At 45.7% G+C, this 18324-nt stretch overlaps 1 protein-coding gene across 1 annotated transcript in view; it reads right to left on the reverse strand.

The window, feature by feature from the left end:
* Nucleotides 1-18324, reverse strand: part of KIAA1549L (KIAA1549 like) — a 289601-nt gene that overhangs the window by 106429 nt on the left and 164848 nt on the right. The window contains 2 exon segments of the mRNA XM_033410192.2: nt 2490-2661; nt 7937-8088. Coding sequence (XP_033266083.1) covers nt 2490-2661; nt 7937-8088 — 324 coding nt within the window.

An 18324-nucleotide genomic window follows, 5' to 3' on the forward strand; every position in this document is an offset into this window, starting at 1 on the left:
CTCCTCCTCTCCTCTCTGCATCTCAACAAATGACACCACAACCAGTGCTCAAGCAAACACCTGGGAGTCACCCTTGAGACCTCCAGCCCTCACCTCCTCCTGCCACGCACACAATCCATTACCTCGCCCCAACAGCTCTGTCTCCAAAAATATCCCGAATCCAACCACTTCTCTGAGTCTCCACCTCGGACACCTTCCCCTCTCACCTGGGCACCTACGGTGGTTTTCACTCCAGTCCTCTACAGTTCATTCTCTACCTGGAGAGACCGAGAAAGAGCCGAGAATGGAGCCCTGGGGAACCCACATAAAGAAGATGCAGTAAGTGCTTCCCTGGTGGCACAGCGGTTGGGAGTCCGCCTGCCGATGCAGGGTTCGTGCCCCGGTCCGGGAAGATCCCACATGCCGCGGAGCGGCTGGGCCCGTAAGCCATGGCCACTGAGCCTGCGCGTCCGGAGCCTGTGCTCCGCAACGGGAGAGGCCACAACAGTGAGAGGCCCACGTACAGAAAAAAAAAAAAAAAGATGCAGTAAAACTGATGAAGTTAGTAGCTGACCTGACCAGACATGGGACAGAGCTCACAGGGAGGGAAGGAGAGAGGTGCAAAGGAAGAGAATCTTGGTTAAAAAGTCATTTCAAAGACAAGATTGTAGAGGGAGACCATCATTTCCAGGCAAAGGTGTGTCTAAGAGGATGTGCTGGCCGAGCAGAAGTGAGGGCTGTAACCACATGTGGGCTGCACCATCCCTGTGGAAGCCACACCTACCCCGGACGAAGGCAGGAGACGAGGAGGAGAGGAAAACCATGAGCCAGGCGTCAGGTCCCTAAGGAACACGGACACCAACTAGGAGATCAACGGGAGATGACCTTCCAGGCCCTGTATGCTCGGTGTGCTGTCGAATCTAATATTTCTACCACACAATCTGTCACCTTCATCAACCCCCTCTCCCCTTGCTGCCTCCCAGCCCTCTTCTGGGGCCCCAATGCCTGGGCCACCAGAGAGCCTCATTAGTCCTGCCCCCTCTCATCCTGGACACTGCCGACAGATTAACCTCCCTAGATAATGGGTACTTCCAGTGATACTACTGCCCTGCTCAGAAATGTCCCAACAGCTCCCCACAGCCAATCACATCGTGTACAATCTCCTTCCCCTGCCATCCAATGCCTGAGTCTCCTAAGCAATGCTCGTTTCTAATCCCATCACCTCCTCCTCATGCTTCTGCACTCCAGGCAACTGGAACTCCTTTTTTTCAAGCACCTTGGTACTTTTCACCTCCCTTCTATTGCTTCTGCTGCTCCCTCTTTCTGGACAGTACATCCTCCTCTCCCTCTGCTGAAACTGTAGCATGCAATACAGTTAAGAACACACTTTTGAAGTCAAACAGATCCAGATTCATATCTTGGCAACTCAAGTCCTAGTTCTGTGATGTTGTGCAAGTTAGTTAACTTTTCTGAGCCTAGGTTTCCTCATCTGTAATTTGGAGCTGAATAAAGTTGCCCCAGAGAAATTGAGAAAATCTATGTAAAGCAACAAGCAGAGTAGCTGCCAGGGGAGGGTCCTCAAAGAGGCAGCTGTTATGTTTCATATCCTTTCTCTGTTCATCCTTCCCGGATGCCCCTTCGGAGCAATCTGTCCCTCGGTTGAGCCCTGTATCAATCACATTGTCTCCTCAAAGCATTCCTGCGTTCTATGCCTTTATATCTGTATTAACGCCTTCTCTACTCCTTAAAGGCAGTGACTGGGACTTGCCCACTTCTATATGTCCTCCAGCACTGAACACACAGTTGATGCAGGACTCTACAAAGCTTATTGAATGAAATTACCTTTAATTCCCCAGTAGACAAATACCAGCTCAGCTGTGGTGATTTTTCTAACTGTTCACAAGATTATACTGAGGAGGAAGAGAGGATAGGACCTGGGGAAAAGCAGTATTATCATCATCCTAGTAGCCAAAACATATCCCTGACCCAAAACCTATTGCTTCAAACAACACAGGAAACAACTGGTTGATTTGAGAACCTTCTAGAACAGAAGTATGTTTCGCTCTGGGTCTAATAACATCCAAGTGATTCAGGAAACATTTACTGGTATTAAAAATAACGAATGACGGCACTTCCCTGGTGGCGCAGTGGTTAAGAATCTGCCTGCCAGTGCAGGGGACACAGGTTCAAGCCCTGGTCCGGGAAGATCCTACATGCCGCAGAGCAACTAAGCCCACGTGCCACAACACAGCCTGAACTCTAGAGCCTGTGAGCCACAACTACTGAACCCATGTGCCACAACCACTGAAGCCCGCGCGCCTACAGCCCGTGCTCCACAACAAGAGAAGCCACCACCATGAGAAGCCCGCGCACCACAATAAAGAGTAGCCCCCACTCGCCACAACTCGAGAAAGCCCGCACGCAGCAACGAAGACCCAACACAGCCAAAAATAAATAAATAAATATATTAAAAATTTAAAAATGAATGAATGGAAAGGTTATCCCCTTACGGTCAGCTTGCAGAAGGACAACGTGATGCAGGGTCAAGGCCATCCTTTGGGAGTCAATGGTGCTCAGGATCTTGGCAGCTGCAGTCCCCAGCAAAGGCTTCCCATTGTACAGGGTGTAGTAAGTCAGCTCCGCGGGGTCCTTGGGTCCTGGCACCCGCTGCATCTTTACCATCTTTCAGAAAAAGACAGGCCATGTTTACAGGGCATCTTGCGTTAACTCTGCAATCACCTGGGCAATCAGCAGGCTGTCTCCCGACTGCGAAGCCTTCCATGGCTAAGTGGACCCATGACGTATATTTTAGACATTACCCATCTCACACCTCCCTATCACCAACGTCTCAAGAAACCCTGCTATGGCTGGAGGAGGGAGGAGAAAAGGGTTTTGAAAATATAAACATCTGGAAAGAACAGTTTCAGGCTGGAGAAGGAAACGTTGAAATGGTGATGTCTTCCAGCCTCCAGAGAACTCTGGCCTCATTTGAAACTAGGCCTCCACATTAATTCAGGACATGTTAGGTTATTCTCAAACAAGATTTCTAATTTCAAATTCCTGCAATTGCCAGAGAGGAAAAAAAAATGAACTTATATGTCTGCAATTCAAAAGAACTCTGATAAAAGCAGTACTTGGAGACTCAAAGCTCTTTTTCTAAAATAACCTTTGTTGCTTTTTCTCACTGTACAAGTTATACATCGTCACTACAGAAAAATCTGAAAATACAAAAAAGCATCGAGAAATGAAATAAAATAAAAACAATCTGGAATCCTTCCACCACAAGCTAATTACTATTACCATTTTGTCTATTCTTTGTTTTTTCCACACAGGCCTTTTATTTATCATTTTACAAAATTATTTATCATACTCTCTATATAGTATTATATATTGCCATTTTTACTTGCATCCATAATGGGCTTAAATATAACAAAAGCATAAATGTTAACGTCTACACGGCATTCCAAGGCATGCCTCATAAACTTAGCCAATCCTTTACTGTTGAACACTTAAATTGTTACTCATTTTTCAGCATTGTAACTAACAATTGATAATCATTATAAATACAGAAAACATAAATTTAAAACCTACATAATGTTCTACTGTATGCATGGCTCTTAAACCTAACTAACCCTTCCTTTTTAAACATTTAGGTTGTTTTCAACTTTTTACTAGTGTAATTAACCATCGACAAACATTATGGCATAATATTTTCAAAAGTGTACATTACAGATTACGAGTTTCACAGGATATTAAAAGATGTTACAAAAATATTAATAGCAGCATTGTTCATATCATAGCAAAAAAAATCTGAAAATTCAGAATTCACTAACAGTAGGATGGATACGTGAGTTATGGTACAGTCACACGATGCAGTATTATAGAGTCATGTAAATGAACTGTGGCTCTTTGTATCAATATGGGTGAATATAAAAGCCTGATATGGAGCAAAAGAAACAAATTACAGAATATAAAATGCAAAACCGAATGATGTACTACTTAAGGATACCCATGAGGATGGTAAAATCTATACAGAAAACACAGGTGTGATTTAATACAAAATTCAGAAGCACAGTCAAATCTGATGGGAAGGAAGTGAGTATGTATAATCAGAAAAGACACAGAAAAGGCTTCTGGGATAAGGTAACAGTAATGTTCTTACTCTTTGGGTTGTGGGTTCTTTTTTACCAGTGTTCTTTAAACTCTACATATTTTTATGTTCCTATGTATGTATGCTATAAATAATAATTAAAATAAATATTACTACAACCCAATAAAAAATGGGTTTTAAAAAAGTCTGACCAGACACTTCACAAAGGAAGATATCTGAATGGCCAATAAGCATATTTTTTAAATGCTCAATGAGGAAATTCAATTTAAAACCACAAGTCGGGCTTCCCTGGTGGCACAGTGGTTGAGAGTCCGCCTGCCAATACAGGGGGCGCGGGTTCATGCCCCAGTCTGGGAAGATCCCACATGCCGCGGAGCGGATGGGCCCGTGAGCCATGGCTGCTGGGCCTGCGCGTCCAGAGCCTGTGCTCCGCAACGGGAGAGGCCACAACAGCGAGAGGCCCGCGTACCGCAAAAAAAAAAAAAAAACGAACACAAGTCATCAATATCAACCACCAGAGTGGCTAAAATAAGAAGGGCTGACAACACCGTGTTGATGAGGAGGTGGGGTAACTCCACATCTGGTTGGTGGGAGTGGGAATGTCAAACTGTACACTTTGGGAAAAGGTCTGGCAGTCTCTCCTAGAACTCACATAGACCAACTCTATGACCCAGGAATTCCACTCCTACATACCCAAGAGAAATGAAAGCACATGGCCATGGAAAGACCTGCAGAAGAGGTTCATAGAAGCTTTGTTTATAATAGCTAAAAATTGGGAAAAGCGCAGGCGTCCATCAACAGAAGCATGGATAAACAAATGGTAGTATATTTCATACAAGGGAATATTATTCAACAATAAAAAGGAATAAACTACTGAATAAAAGAACAACATGGGTGAATCTCAAAAACACTACAGAGTCAAAAAAGCCTTATACAAGAGAGAATATACTGTAGGATTCCACTTATATGAGGTTCTAGAACAGTCCAAACTGATCTACGGTATGGAAATGATATGTTATCAAATATAAAACAGTAACATAATACACTGTTAATTGTAGAACCTAGATGGTGAGTAAATGGGTGCTTACGTCATAATTTTTTCAACTTTTCTGTGAGTTTGAAAATGCTTATAATAAAATGTTGGGGAAATGTAGATATTATTATAAACAAGGGTCTTATTGGCATTTAAATGTAGAAACCAGTATATTGAAGAAAGTCAAGGAGATTTCTTTACTTGCAGGTTTTTTTAGAGTCTTTGGTATGCCAATATGCCTTTGGAATCTTCAAGAACATTCTACAGGATGCAGCCTTGCCCAAACTGCCCTGGCCAGAAAGCCCCTTTGCCTCTGGGCACCTTATAGAGTCATATTCTGGACCCTCTCTGAGAAACACTGCTCTTACCCTTTCATCTTTGTGTTCATCTCTATCTCCTCGAAATGAATTTATAGGAGTAATGTTGTGACCATCTAAAAGATTCTTGTCTAAATTGCTCACCTGCCCTCCAGCAAGGTCATATCCATTTACTGTGTTTGAGGGTGCCCACTTCACTGCAACCTCATCAACACGGGATAGTACCATTTTACTCATCTTGAAAATGGCATCTTGTGGTAGTTAAAACTTGCATTACTTTTATGACAAGAGTTAAATGTTTAAAAATGCTTACTGGTCATATGTATATCTTCTTTGGACTCAATTTCTCAAATACATCCACTAGAGAAATATCTTTAGATTCTAGACATTAAAATCTCCATATTCATGAAGGTGGCTCATCTTTACAAATGATCTGAGCCAAGATGAAGGACTTCTCTGGGTGAAGGATGATGTAAGCTGTGTAGGGTGAATTTTATTTGGGAAACTTGGGGGTGTTATTTCTGTCCCCAGTGGGAGAGGAGGTAGGGAGAGCATTAGTATAACCAGGTACAAGGTGAATGAACATTCAAGTATCTAATAACTTCGCTCAATTTCAATTTAATAGCAAATTCTTCTTACCAAATTTCTCCAAGGATGATGTTGGAAGGTGGTCTACAGCCTCGGTAAATTGGGGATTTGCAGAAATAAACCCCTACTTACTTCACTCAGGTTTTCCAGGCAACGAAAGGGACCAAGCACACTGAGTACTCAGAAAAAAAGAGGAAACAGCATCTCACTGGGCTCTTTTAGACACTTAGAATGTTCTGGGTTTCTTAGGTTTACAAATAACACCAGCAGTGTAGGGTGATTCTTTCCTCCCCTTCAGCTGAGGCAAATCCCATTTCAACTGTCTGAAGCCCAGCAACTTCCTTTCTGTCATGTGGAAAAGTGTGAATTATAGGGCCCACGTGGACCCACAGAAGGGAAGTCACAAACCTGGCACATGAAATTAACTATCGCTTTACCTCATGACAAGGCTGTCTCAGACCACAAAGATTTTTAGAACCAAAGCAACATCCAATAGGACAAGAAGCCAAATTCACCAACTACGAACAGGGGACCTGGAGTCTCCCCTCAGGGGCGTGATGTTGACTAACATAGGGAAGTGTGTTCCAGAAGATGGGTCGTTTGTACTTCCAAGATTGCCTGGGGACATGATCTGCAGACACTGTGGTAATGTCTGCAATTTCCTTTAAAGCTTCCTCTTAGTTAGACACCATGCATGTGTGTTTGGGTTAAGTTACACACTAGATGTGGTCAATTACCAATCCAGGGGCAGTCGACTAGATCCCAGAAAATAAGAAGCCCACTTCCTAGAGGCAACTACCAGAAGCACTTCTGTAATTTGATACCTTGCTCAAGAGAGCTTGTTAATTAGCATAACAAATGTTAGAAATGGGTTCTCTTTTGGTGAAATTAGTGGTACTCAAGATACGTGGATTGCCCAGAATATGCTATAGACATTCCCACTTTTGCTTGAACTGGATAAAGAATCTAGAGAGGCTTAGAGCCTCTACCCTCAGGATGGCTACTGTCTCTGTCGGGTTCCCTCTGAAGCAGACTCTGAGATGAGTTGAATGCTTGTAATTTATTGGAGAGATGCAGGGAACCGACAGGGGGTGGAAGGGAGCTAACAAGGGATGCATTATGAAGCCAGTCACCACAGCGGGAAACTAAAGCGTAATTCTCTGTGGGAAAGCTCTGGCAATGATCCTAAAGCATACATTTCAGAATCCTCCCAGCCAAGAAGCAAGAGAGCTGTGGTATTTATACCTCCACCCCTGGTGAATTCCCAGGCGCTTCCGGCCAGCCGTGGCTGGGCAAAGTACGTTCTGGCATCTCAAGAGCAGCCCATCAATAAAGAGATGCTGGGAGTTCATCAGCGTTCATCACAGAAATTAGAAGGGGGTTTGGGCAGGGCACCAGTGGTGTCTGCTACAGCTCCCTACCCTGAATCCCTGTGTGGTCACGTGTCCATTATAAACGTAGAGGGCTGTATTTGTGGAAACGGATTCGACAAGGCTAACAGAATCCCACACCTGTAAGGCTGATCGGTGTCTCTGCTGATCACAGTCATGGCGCTGAGAGGCCTGAAAGCTGGGACGTCATCCAGCCTCCAGAAGAGGATGCAGAGGAGTTGCGCTTGCTTACTAATAGCCTTCTGTTTAATAAATATGTGCATGTGGGCAGCATTTCTTCCGAGACCTCCTTTCCCTACAGGCTAGTAGTCGGGAGAGCAGCTCTCAGCCTCCTTCATGATTTCGATGATTATGACTGTCACCCGCCCCCCCCCCAAACCTAAGAGCAGTGTGGATGAACTGGCCTCATCAGCTTGCAATGTGAGCGCTCCTCGGCACGCAGCATGGTTTTCTTAGGCTCAGGAAGCACATTTCCACACCCTTCTTATAAGACCCCCATGACTTTACGCACACCCACCTGCACGGTGTAGCTTCCCAGGGTGGTGGCCCGTTTAAACCGCCGGCCTTGTTGCTGGGACATCATGAACAGCTGGGCCAGGCGCTGCTCCATGACCCGGGCGAAGCTTTGGTTGTGCAGGCCCACCAGGGAACTGTCCACACCCTGCAGCACTGTGGACACAGGACACAGAGGGGCTGTCAGAGGAGAGGCTGCCTGCTGACTCGGAACCACAGCCGCCACCGCTGGCCCCCACCAGCCACTAAGGGCCATGGGCCCGACCCCACGTTAGGGTTTGGCCATCCTTCCCTCACTTTACCCTCACATCAGCCCCAGGAGTTAGGAATCGCTATTGACCTGTTCGAGATGCTGAAAAGGTTAAGTGACTTGTCTAAGGTCACACAGCTAGTAATCAGCAAAGCCAGGGCTCAAACCTGAGCCTGTGGAACCCCAAAGCATGCACTCTGTCCTTCACAAGCTGTGACAGGTGTAACGCTGCTGTATTAGGTCCCAACCTTATTTAAGACAGTATGTGTTGTCAGAGTCCATATGGGAATACAGCATCGCTAATGGGTACAACTACTTGGATTTTTGGTGGTTCCCACTCAGAAGCCCTGGCTCAGCGCTACCCTGATTTTACTTTTCCTTCCCAACAGCTCTGGTGAGAAATCTAAGCTCCACCCTGCAATTCAGCCCCTTCCACATGGGCAAACCCCCCTGTTCGGTGTCCTCTTCCTTGTCTCCTCAATGGGGTCCTTTCAGGGCTCACCCCTAAAGCTGCCCAGGGCCCCTGGGGTCTCTCTCACTTGAGAGAAGGATCGTGTGATAGAAAGATTGGGCTCTCTCCGTGCTGGCCCTTGCCAGTTGGGGGACTTTGGGCAAACCACCGGCCCTCTCAGAGTCCAAGTCCTTTTCTGTAAAACGGAATAAGAAGGGCTACAGGCTATATCACAGCAAATATATTTCTAGTGGGCTTTAAGGTTGAGATGAAATAAGATGTATATAGCAGCTTAGCATAGAGCCTGGTGTGCAGAAGGAAAATGAAACCCTCTCTTTCCATCCCTCCTTCACTGCTGGGCTTCACCCACATCCAGGGTGTCTTAATCAATGGGTTAAGGTGTTGGTGATGGAATTCCAGGCAATGGCTGGTGCACGGGAGAGAATTTAGTGAACACCAGAGCCGTCCAAAGACTGCTGTGGTCAATTACTACGGGGACGACTGCCTTTTGCTGTCTACCCCCAAAGCCAGCCCTTCCTCCGAGACCCTTGGGAAGAAGCACACTTCTTCCCAAACACACGAACACTCCCTCCAAACACAGCCATCCCTGAAAACAAAAATGCTAAAAGCAATTCTCATCTTCTTAGACCAAAACTTACACGGGCTGGGAATGTAATACAAGGTTTTTCATTTAGCAGAGTTTGTTCTACTACAGTCCAGCCAAGGACCATTAATACCACCCGTCTACTGGGATCTAGCAATAGCTTGGATATAAAGACGGCATTGTTGCTATGATGGCATTCTAACAGGGCCAGAACACGCAACGGATGACAACGAGATACAGAGAACGATGCTTAAACCAATCAAGAGAAAAATAAAACCCACAGCTGAGTCTTAGAAATCATTTCTTTGAAACCACAAATGCTAAATAATCCCCACGGAGGGCATAAAGCAGCTTTCCTTCCAGGGCCCTTATGAGGGACTCCCAGCTCAGCAGAACTCCTGCAAACAAAGATAAAACACTCCTGCACTTCCCACTGTGGCCCCTTGGAACCCTCCTGACACAGCTGTCAGGCTGAGGAAGGGCTGACCAGCCTCCTGACCCCAGAAGGAGAGCCCGTGTTCTTGCGCATTCAAAGACACCCCTCCCGTAAAAGGACAGCGCCAACTGCTGAAGGATTACTTCTACACTGGTCTCTCCTAACTGGTAGACAAGAGCAAGAGAGGGGACACAGGATGGTCGAGGGACGTCATCATGGGTTACTTTACAGGAATCCCAGAGATGATGCAAGGGCAGACATCAAAGAAGAGAAGAGTAGAAGGACAAAAACATTCTGGAAATAGATAGTGGTGATGGTTCCACAACACTATGAATGTACTTAATGCCCCTGAATTGTACACTTTAAAAATGGTTAAGGGCTTCCCTTGTGGTTAAGAATCCTCCTGCCAGTGCAGGGGACGCGGGTTCGAACCCTGGTCTGGGAAGATCACACATGCCGCGGAGTAACTAAGCCCATGCGCCACAACTGCTAAGCCTGTGCTCTACAGCCTGTGAGCCACAGCTACTGAGGCTGCGTGCTTCAACTACTGAAGCCCGCACGCCTAGAGCCCGTGCTCTGCAACAAGAGAAGCCAATGCACATATATACACTACCAAATGTAAAACAGATAGCTAGTGGGAAGCAGTCGCATGGCACAGGGAGATCAGCTCCGGTGCTTTGTGTCCACCTAGAGGGGTGGGATAGGGAGGGTGGGAGGGAGATGCAAGAGGGAGGAGATATGGGGATATATGTATACATATAGCTGATTCACTTTGTTACAAAGCAAAAACTTACACACCATTGTAAAGCAATTATACTCCAATAAAGATATTTAAAAAAAAGAGAGAAGTCACCACAAGGAGAAGCCTGCGCACCGCAACAAAGAGCAGCCCCCGCTCATCCCAACTAGAGAAAGCCCGGGCAGAGCGACAAAGACCCAACGCAGACAAAGATAAATAAATAACTATTTTTTTAAAAAAAGGTTAAAATGGTAAATCACACTTTATGTTTATTTTACCACAGTTTTAAAAATTGAGAAAAAATACCTCCAGGGAAGCACAGGAAGCTGTACAGGAAGTACAGCTCTGTGGGAACCAGCCACAGAGCTACACGGAATCAACTGGGCAGCTCCCTCATGCCTCGTGGCTCTATTTGCAAAGAGGATGTGTCCTTCTTGAGGCAGCTGGGGAAGAGCAGAGGGTTGGAGCCAGGGGCCTGGGTTTGAATCCTGATGCCCCCTTACTGAGTGTCTTGAGCAAGTTGCCTCGTTTCTCTGGGCCCCAGTTCCTCATCAGAAAACACGGTTATCATAAGCTCCTCCTGACTGTATCATTGCAAAGAACAGTATACTTTATACAAAAACGCTTCCAGCATAGTGCACTTGAGAGGGGGGTGCCCGTAAACAGTAGCTGTTGTTGCTCAAACGCGCCTCCTCCTTCACTAGACACATCCTCACCAGAGGAAGGAATTGCCTGGAAAGCACAGAGCTGTGTTCCAGGACTGTAGCTCCTTTCCTTTTCCCTGAGAAGCACTGTGGACCTCAGGCTCCTGGCCCTCTCTGCCCACCTGGAAGGGAGTGGAAAGAGGTGTGTGCCCACAGCTTTCACAGAGACACGGAAGCAGTAGCGGGGGTTGGACCCTGGCACGGGGGCCCAGGAAGACCGCAGCCCCTCAGTACATCAGCCAGGGCCCTGGCCACCCACCCTTACCCACCACTGATTCAGCTCAGAGGAGGCGGGCAAGTCCCAGCTGTGTTCCTAGGAGCTTTGTCCAGAGGATTTGGTGGCTGTAACATCACTGGTCTCTCATTCCTTCTTTGTTTACAATTGCACTGGGCTCTAAGATTCCAACGATCAGGCCAAGTGAACTCAAGTTAAGTTGTTTTACTCATGGTTGAATCTCACATACTCAGAGCCAAAAGAACCTCAATCCTCAGCTCACATCTTTTCCTGATTCTAAAGGTGAGCATGTGCTGCCTAGTGGGTCTAAGTTGACTTGCTCAAGGACACACTAGGTTAGTCAGTAGCAGAGCTGAGACCAGAAGAAATCCTGTAATTGCTGGGTCTGGGATATTTTGACTCTGGTAGGTGAAATAAAGACAGATGAATAAACCTAAGAGGGGCTCTCACCTCTGTCAGGCAGCAACATTAAGTCTGTACATTTCTACCCCGCCTCATATATACACCCCTGACTGCAGGATCCATGAGAGCAGGGTAGCCCCTGGGTACTCTGTAAAGAGGGGCTGCAGGAGTCACCCTAAGCCAGTGATTTTCCACCACAGCGGGACCCACACTCAGGGAGGGGAGAAGTGGATAGTGTGACAAAACATATTTAATATAAGCTTAGTCGGAAAACAGATGAAAACATGTTAGGCTTTTACAATACAAATTACAGGAAGAGAAGTTGCTTCAAATCCTCTTGGCTGTTAGCAATGAGCAGAAGACAGGATGCCCAGGATGAATATCTGGGCAGACAGGTTATTCTAGGGACTGTAGGTTTGAACAAGTGCTGTCTTCATCTCTCAGTTCCTAATCTCCTACCCCTTCTGGAAAAGATGGTTAAAGTTGGTGGTGGCCACCCATGGGTCTAGAAAGTGGTTATGGGCCAAAGGGAAGGCAGGAGGGTCATCCTGAGACCTGGACCTGTCCCCTCTTCCCCCGCAAGCACTAATCAACTGATCCAATCAGCCCCAAACACAGTGATGGGTGCCACTGTGTATGCTGATTACCAACAGGCAGCAACAGTGATAACAAAGTTGGATACGTAGGTGAGCGGCAGGGGTCAAGTCCCAGAAGAATCCCGAAAGCAAGACCATGTATGGAGCTTTTAATTAAGGTTATGTCACTAAAACAGAGGCAGGGCAAGACACAGGTACATGAGGAAAGCATGAAACAGGAGTCTGTCAAGGACAGGATGTTTTATCATTGAATGTAAATCTTAAAAGTTAAGAGAAGGGAGGAAATGGCTACAAGTTAAAAAACAGCATTCCATGTGCAGGAAACATGATTTTGTAAATGTTACATAACCTGCTGGTTTCCAAAATGTGTTGCATTGTCTCTCTTGAGCATAAACTCTGATGGGTTGTTGTTTCCTTTGTAAACGTTTCTTTAGTTGGCCTTCTTAGCAGGTAAAATAATCTCTACAAATCCATGGCTTTGCAGGGGAGAAAGAAATGCAATTTTCTGCAATTTAGGAGAGACCTTGAGCGAGCTTCACCAAGCTCCTTGGTTAGTATTCCAGGCAGCAGCCCATCTACTGCTTGTTTAGGACAGCAAGGGAGGGAGGAGACAGGCAAGGGAAGAAGGCGGTTTGGGAGGGCCTGCTTGTTCAAGCACATCTTCCAGGACTTGCAAAATCTTCCTCCCTCCTTGTAATGGGCTGAACTGTGTCCTCCCACCACTCACATGTTGACGTTTTAACTCCCAGGACCTCAGAATGCGACTGTATTTGGAGATAGGGCCTTTCAAGAGGCAATTAAGATAAAATGAGGTCATCAGGGTGCGGCCTAATCTATACGACTGGTGTCCTTATAAGAAGAGAAAACTGGGCTTCCCTGGTGGCGCAGTGGTTGAGAGTCCGCCTGCCGATGCAGGGGACATGGGTTCGTGCCCCAGTCCGGGAAGATCCCACATGCCGCGGAGCGGCTGGGTCCGTGAGCCATGGCCGCTGAGCCTGCGCTCTGCAACGGGAGAGGCCACAACAGGGAGAGGTCCGCGTACCGCAAAAAAAAAAAAAAAGAGAAGAGAAAACTAAGACACAGACATACACAGAGAGAAGATGGCCATCTACAAGCCAATGAGAGAGACCTCAGAAGAAAACAACCCAACTGACACCTTGATTTTAGACTTCCAGCCTCTAGAGTTATGAGAAAATAAATTCCTGTTGTTGAAGCTCCCCCAGCCTGGGGTACTTTGTTACGGCAGCTCTAGCAGACTAACACCCTTCCGTCCCTCCCCTTGAAACTGAGGAGGACCCTGTGGGGCTCCTGGGTATGGAAGCCTTTCTGTCCCCCCTTTCTTGTAGGCAAGACTCCAGCCTCCATGACCCTCCCTGGGTTCCAAAGGGCAGATTCCAAGAGTCGCTAATCAAGGGAGAAGCAGCCAAGAGACCACCTGAGGCGAGATTAAAGGGACCAGAGAAGCTCATCAAGATTAGGAGACCGACCACCTGAGATGAGAGTAAAGGCATGCAGACCCTGCACACACCCTAATCTTATCAGCAACCCCACCCTTGAACTGTTGCTATAAAACTCCTCATCAAATCCTCCCGGGTTGGGACACATAGTTTTTCAAGGCAGGAGCTTGCTGTGTTCCACTTTGCCTGGCAAAGCAACGAAGCTCTCCTTTTCTACTTCACCCAAAACTCCGTCTCTGAGATTCAGTGTGTCACCAGTTACAGAGAAGCTGAGCTTTTTTTTTTTTTTTTTTTTTTTTTTGCGGTACGCGGGCCTCTCACTGTTGTGGCCTCTCCCGTTGGGGAGCACAGGCTCCGGACACGCAGGCTCAGCAGCCATGGCTCACGGGCCCAGCCGCTCCGAGGCATGTGGGATCTTCCCGGACCGGGGCACGAACCCGTGTCCCCTGCATCGGCAGGCGGACTCTCAACCACCGCGCCACCTGGGAAGCCCAAGAAGCTGAGCTTTTGGCATCACCCTTTATGGCCCGGCTGGTCACTTTTCCTGCTACAAGCATCTGTCCTCTCTCTCCGCTTCCAATCCTTGCTTCTCTAATTTTCAGAGCTACTGTCTGGCTTTTGAAAAACACAAGCAAAAATTTTTTGCTGTTTCATAAATCTCAGCTGGGAAATGTCAAGGAAGAAAAAAGGAAACTGCCACCCAAACACCCTTTTACTTCCATCCACCCTCACTGTCAGGACACGCCCGGGCTCCACCAGGATCAGCGCGGGCGTACTGGGGAGAGAGAAAAATGCATGCCTGGCATTCCTCTGACTTTCATTTGGGTTTTGTAAAGCAGTGCAGAAAGTCCTACGGTCTTTAAATGATCTTTAAACAAATAGACAACCATTCACATGGACATGCCCCAGACGTCCACAGCTTAATGCCGCACCTTTTGATGGGTACACATTTTGCGAAGAGGAAGCTCCTGGGTGGGACTTTCAACGTAGCTGTTCTGAATTGGTTATTTAACCCTCATCTTCAGCATGCTGTCTTTTCCTATCTCGGCTTACTCCACCCACTTCTGGTCCTAGGGAAGTAACTCCTTGGCGTATAAGACAGGACCCAAGAAAAGATGCCAATTCTATCACTGAATGGCATGCAGTTTTTAAATATAAACCAACCTTTCCAAAATGTAGCAGAGGGAGGAACACTCCCAAACTCATTCTACAAGGCCACCATCACCCTGATACCAAAACCAGACAAAGATGTCACAAAGAAAGAAAACTATAGGCCAATATCACTGATGAACATAGATGCAAAAATCCTCAACAAAATACTAGCAAACAGAATCCAAAGCACATTAAAAGGATCATACACCATGATCAAGTGGAGTTTATCCCAGGAATTCAAGGATTCTTCAATATATGGAAATCAATTAAATGTGATAAACCATATTCACAAATGGAAGGATAAAAACCATATGATCATCTCAATAGATGCAGAAAAAGCTTTTGACAAAATTCAACACCCATTTATGATAAAAACTCTCCTGAAAGTAGGCATAGAGGGAACTTACCTCAACATAATAAAGGCCATATATGACAAACCCACAGCCAACATCGTTCTCAATGGTGAAAAACTGAAACCATTTCTTTCAGATCAGGAACAAGACAAGGGTACCCACTCTCACCACTACTATTCAACATAGTTTTGGAAGTTTTATCCACAGCAATCAGAGAAGAAAAAGCAACAAAAGGAATCCAAATCAGAAAAGAAGTAAAGCTGTCACTGTTTGCAGATGACATGATACTATACATAGAAAATCCTAAAGATGCTACCAGAAAACTACTAAAGCTAATCAATGAATTTGGTAAAGTAGCAGGATACAAAATTAATGCACAGAAATCCCTTGCATTCCTAAACACTAATGATGAAAAATCTGAAAGAGAAATTAAGGAAACACTCCCATTTACCATTGCAATAAAAAGAATAAAATACCTAGGAAGAAACCTACCTAAGGAGACAGAAGACCTGTATACAGAAAACTATGACACTGATGAAAGAAATTAAAGAGAATACAAACAGATGGAGAGATATACTGTGTTCCTGGATTGGAAGAATCAACATTGTGAAAATGACTCTACTACCCAAAGCAATCTACAGATTCAGTGCAATCCCTATCAAACTATCAATGGCATTTTTCACAGAAACAGAACAAAAATCTTCACAATTTGTATGGAAACACAAAAGACCCCAAAGAGCCAAAGCAATCTTGAGAAAGAAAAACGGAGCTGCAGGAATCAGGCTCCTGGACTTCAGACTATAGTACAAAGCTACAGTAATCAGGACAGTATGGTACTGCCCCCAAAACAGAAATATAGATCCATGGAACAGGATAGAAAGCCCAGAGATAAACCCACACACCTATGGTCACCTTATTTTTGGTAAAGGAGGCAAGAATATACAGTGGAGAAAAGACAGCCTCTTCAATAAATGGTGCTGGGAAAACTGGACAGCTACATGTAAAAGACTGAAATCAGAACACTCCCTAACACCATACACAAAAATAAATTCAAAATGGATTAAAGACCTAAATGTAAAGCCAGACACTATCAAACTCTTCGAGTAAAACATAGGCAGAACATTCTATGACATAAATCACAGCAAGATTCTGTTTGACCCACCTCCTAGAGAAATGGAAATAAAAACAAAAATAAACAAATGGGACCTAATGAAACGTAGCTTCTGCTCAGCAAAGGAAACCATAAACAAGACCAAGAGACAACCCTCAGAATGGGAGAAAATATTTGCAAATGAAGCAACTGACAAAGGATTAATCTCCAAAATTTACAAGCAGCTCATGCAGCTTAATATCAAAAAAACAAACAACCCAATCCAAAAATGGGCAGAAGACCTAAACAGACATTTCTCCAAAAAAGATATACAGGGCTTCCCTGGTGGCGCAGTGGTTGGGAGTCCGCCTGCCGATGCAGGGGACGCGGGTTCGTGCCCCGGTCTGGGAGGATCCCGCGTGCCGCGGAGCGGCTGGGCCCGTGAGCCATGGCCGCTGGGCCTGCGCGTCCGAAGCCTGTGCTCCTCAGCGGGGGAGGCCACAACAGTGAGAGGCCCGCGTACAGCAAAAAAAAAAAAAAAAAAAAAAAAAAAAAAAAAGATATACAGATTGCCAACAGACACATGAAAGGATGCTCAACATCACTAATCTTTAAAGAAATGCAAATCAAAACCACAATGAGCAGGGCTTCCCTGGTGGCGCAGTGGTTGAGAGTCCGCCTGCCGATGCAGGGGACACGGGTTCGTGCCCTGGTTCGGGAAGATCCCACATGTCGCGGAGCGGCTGGGCCTGTGAGCCATGGCCGCTGAGCCTGTACGTCCGGAGGCTGTGCTCCACAACAGGAGAGGCTGCAACAGTGAGAGTCCCGTGTACCAAAAATAAAACAAAAAAACCAAAAAAAACCCACAATGAGGTATCACCTCACACCAGTCTGAATAGCCATCATCAAAAAATCTACAAACAATAAATGCTGGAGAGGGTGTGGAGAAAAGGGAACCCTCTTGCACTGTTGGTGGGAATGTAAATAGATACAGCCACTGTGGAGAACAGTATGGAGGTTCCTTAAAAAACTAAAAATAGAACTACCATACAACCCAGCAATCCCACTACTGGGCATATACCCTGAGAAAACCAAAATTCAAATAGAGACATGTACCACAATGTCCACTGCAGCACTATTTACAATAGCCAGGACATGGAAGCAACCTAAGTGTCCATTGACAGGTGAATGGATAAAGAAGATGTGGCACATATATACAATGGAATATTACTCAGCCATAAAAAGAAACGAAATTGAGTTATTTGTAGTGAGGTGGATGGGCCTAGAGTCTGTCATACAAAGTGAAGTGAGTCAGAAAGAGAAAAACAAGTACAGTATGCTAATACATATATATGGAATCTAAAAAAAAAAAAATGGTTCTGAAGAACCTAGGGGCAGGACAGGAATAAAGATGCAGACGTAGAGAATGTACTTGAGGACACTGGGAGGGGGAAGGGTAAGCTGGGACGAAGCGAGAGACCGGCATGGACATATATACACTACCAAATGTAAAATAGATAGCTAGTGGGAAGCAGCCACATAGCACAAGGAGATCAGCTCGGTGCTTTGTGACCACCTAGAGGGGTGGGATAGGGAGGGTGGGAGGGAGACGCAAGAGGGAGGGGATAGGCATATATGTATACATATAGCTGATTCACTTTGTTATACAGCAGAAACTAACACAACATTGTAAAGCAATTATACTCCAATAAAGATGTTAAAAAAAAAAGAGAGAGAGAGAGAAAGAAAGAGAGAGAGAGAGAGAGAGAAAGAAAGAAAGAAAGAAAGAAAGAAAGAAAGAAAGGGAAAGAAAGAAAGAAAGAGGAAGGAAGGAAGGAAGGAAGGAAGGAAGGAAGGAAGGAAGGAGGGAAGGAAGGAAGGAAGGAAGGAAGGAAGGAAGGAAGGAAGAAACCGGATAGGGTG

This window comes from Orcinus orca, chromosome 8 (assembly GCF_937001465.1).
Source record: "Orcinus orca chromosome 8, mOrcOrc1.1, whole genome shotgun sequence".
In the NCBI taxonomy this organism is placed as follows: Eukaryota; Metazoa; Chordata; class Mammalia; order Artiodactyla; family Delphinidae; genus Orcinus; species Orcinus orca.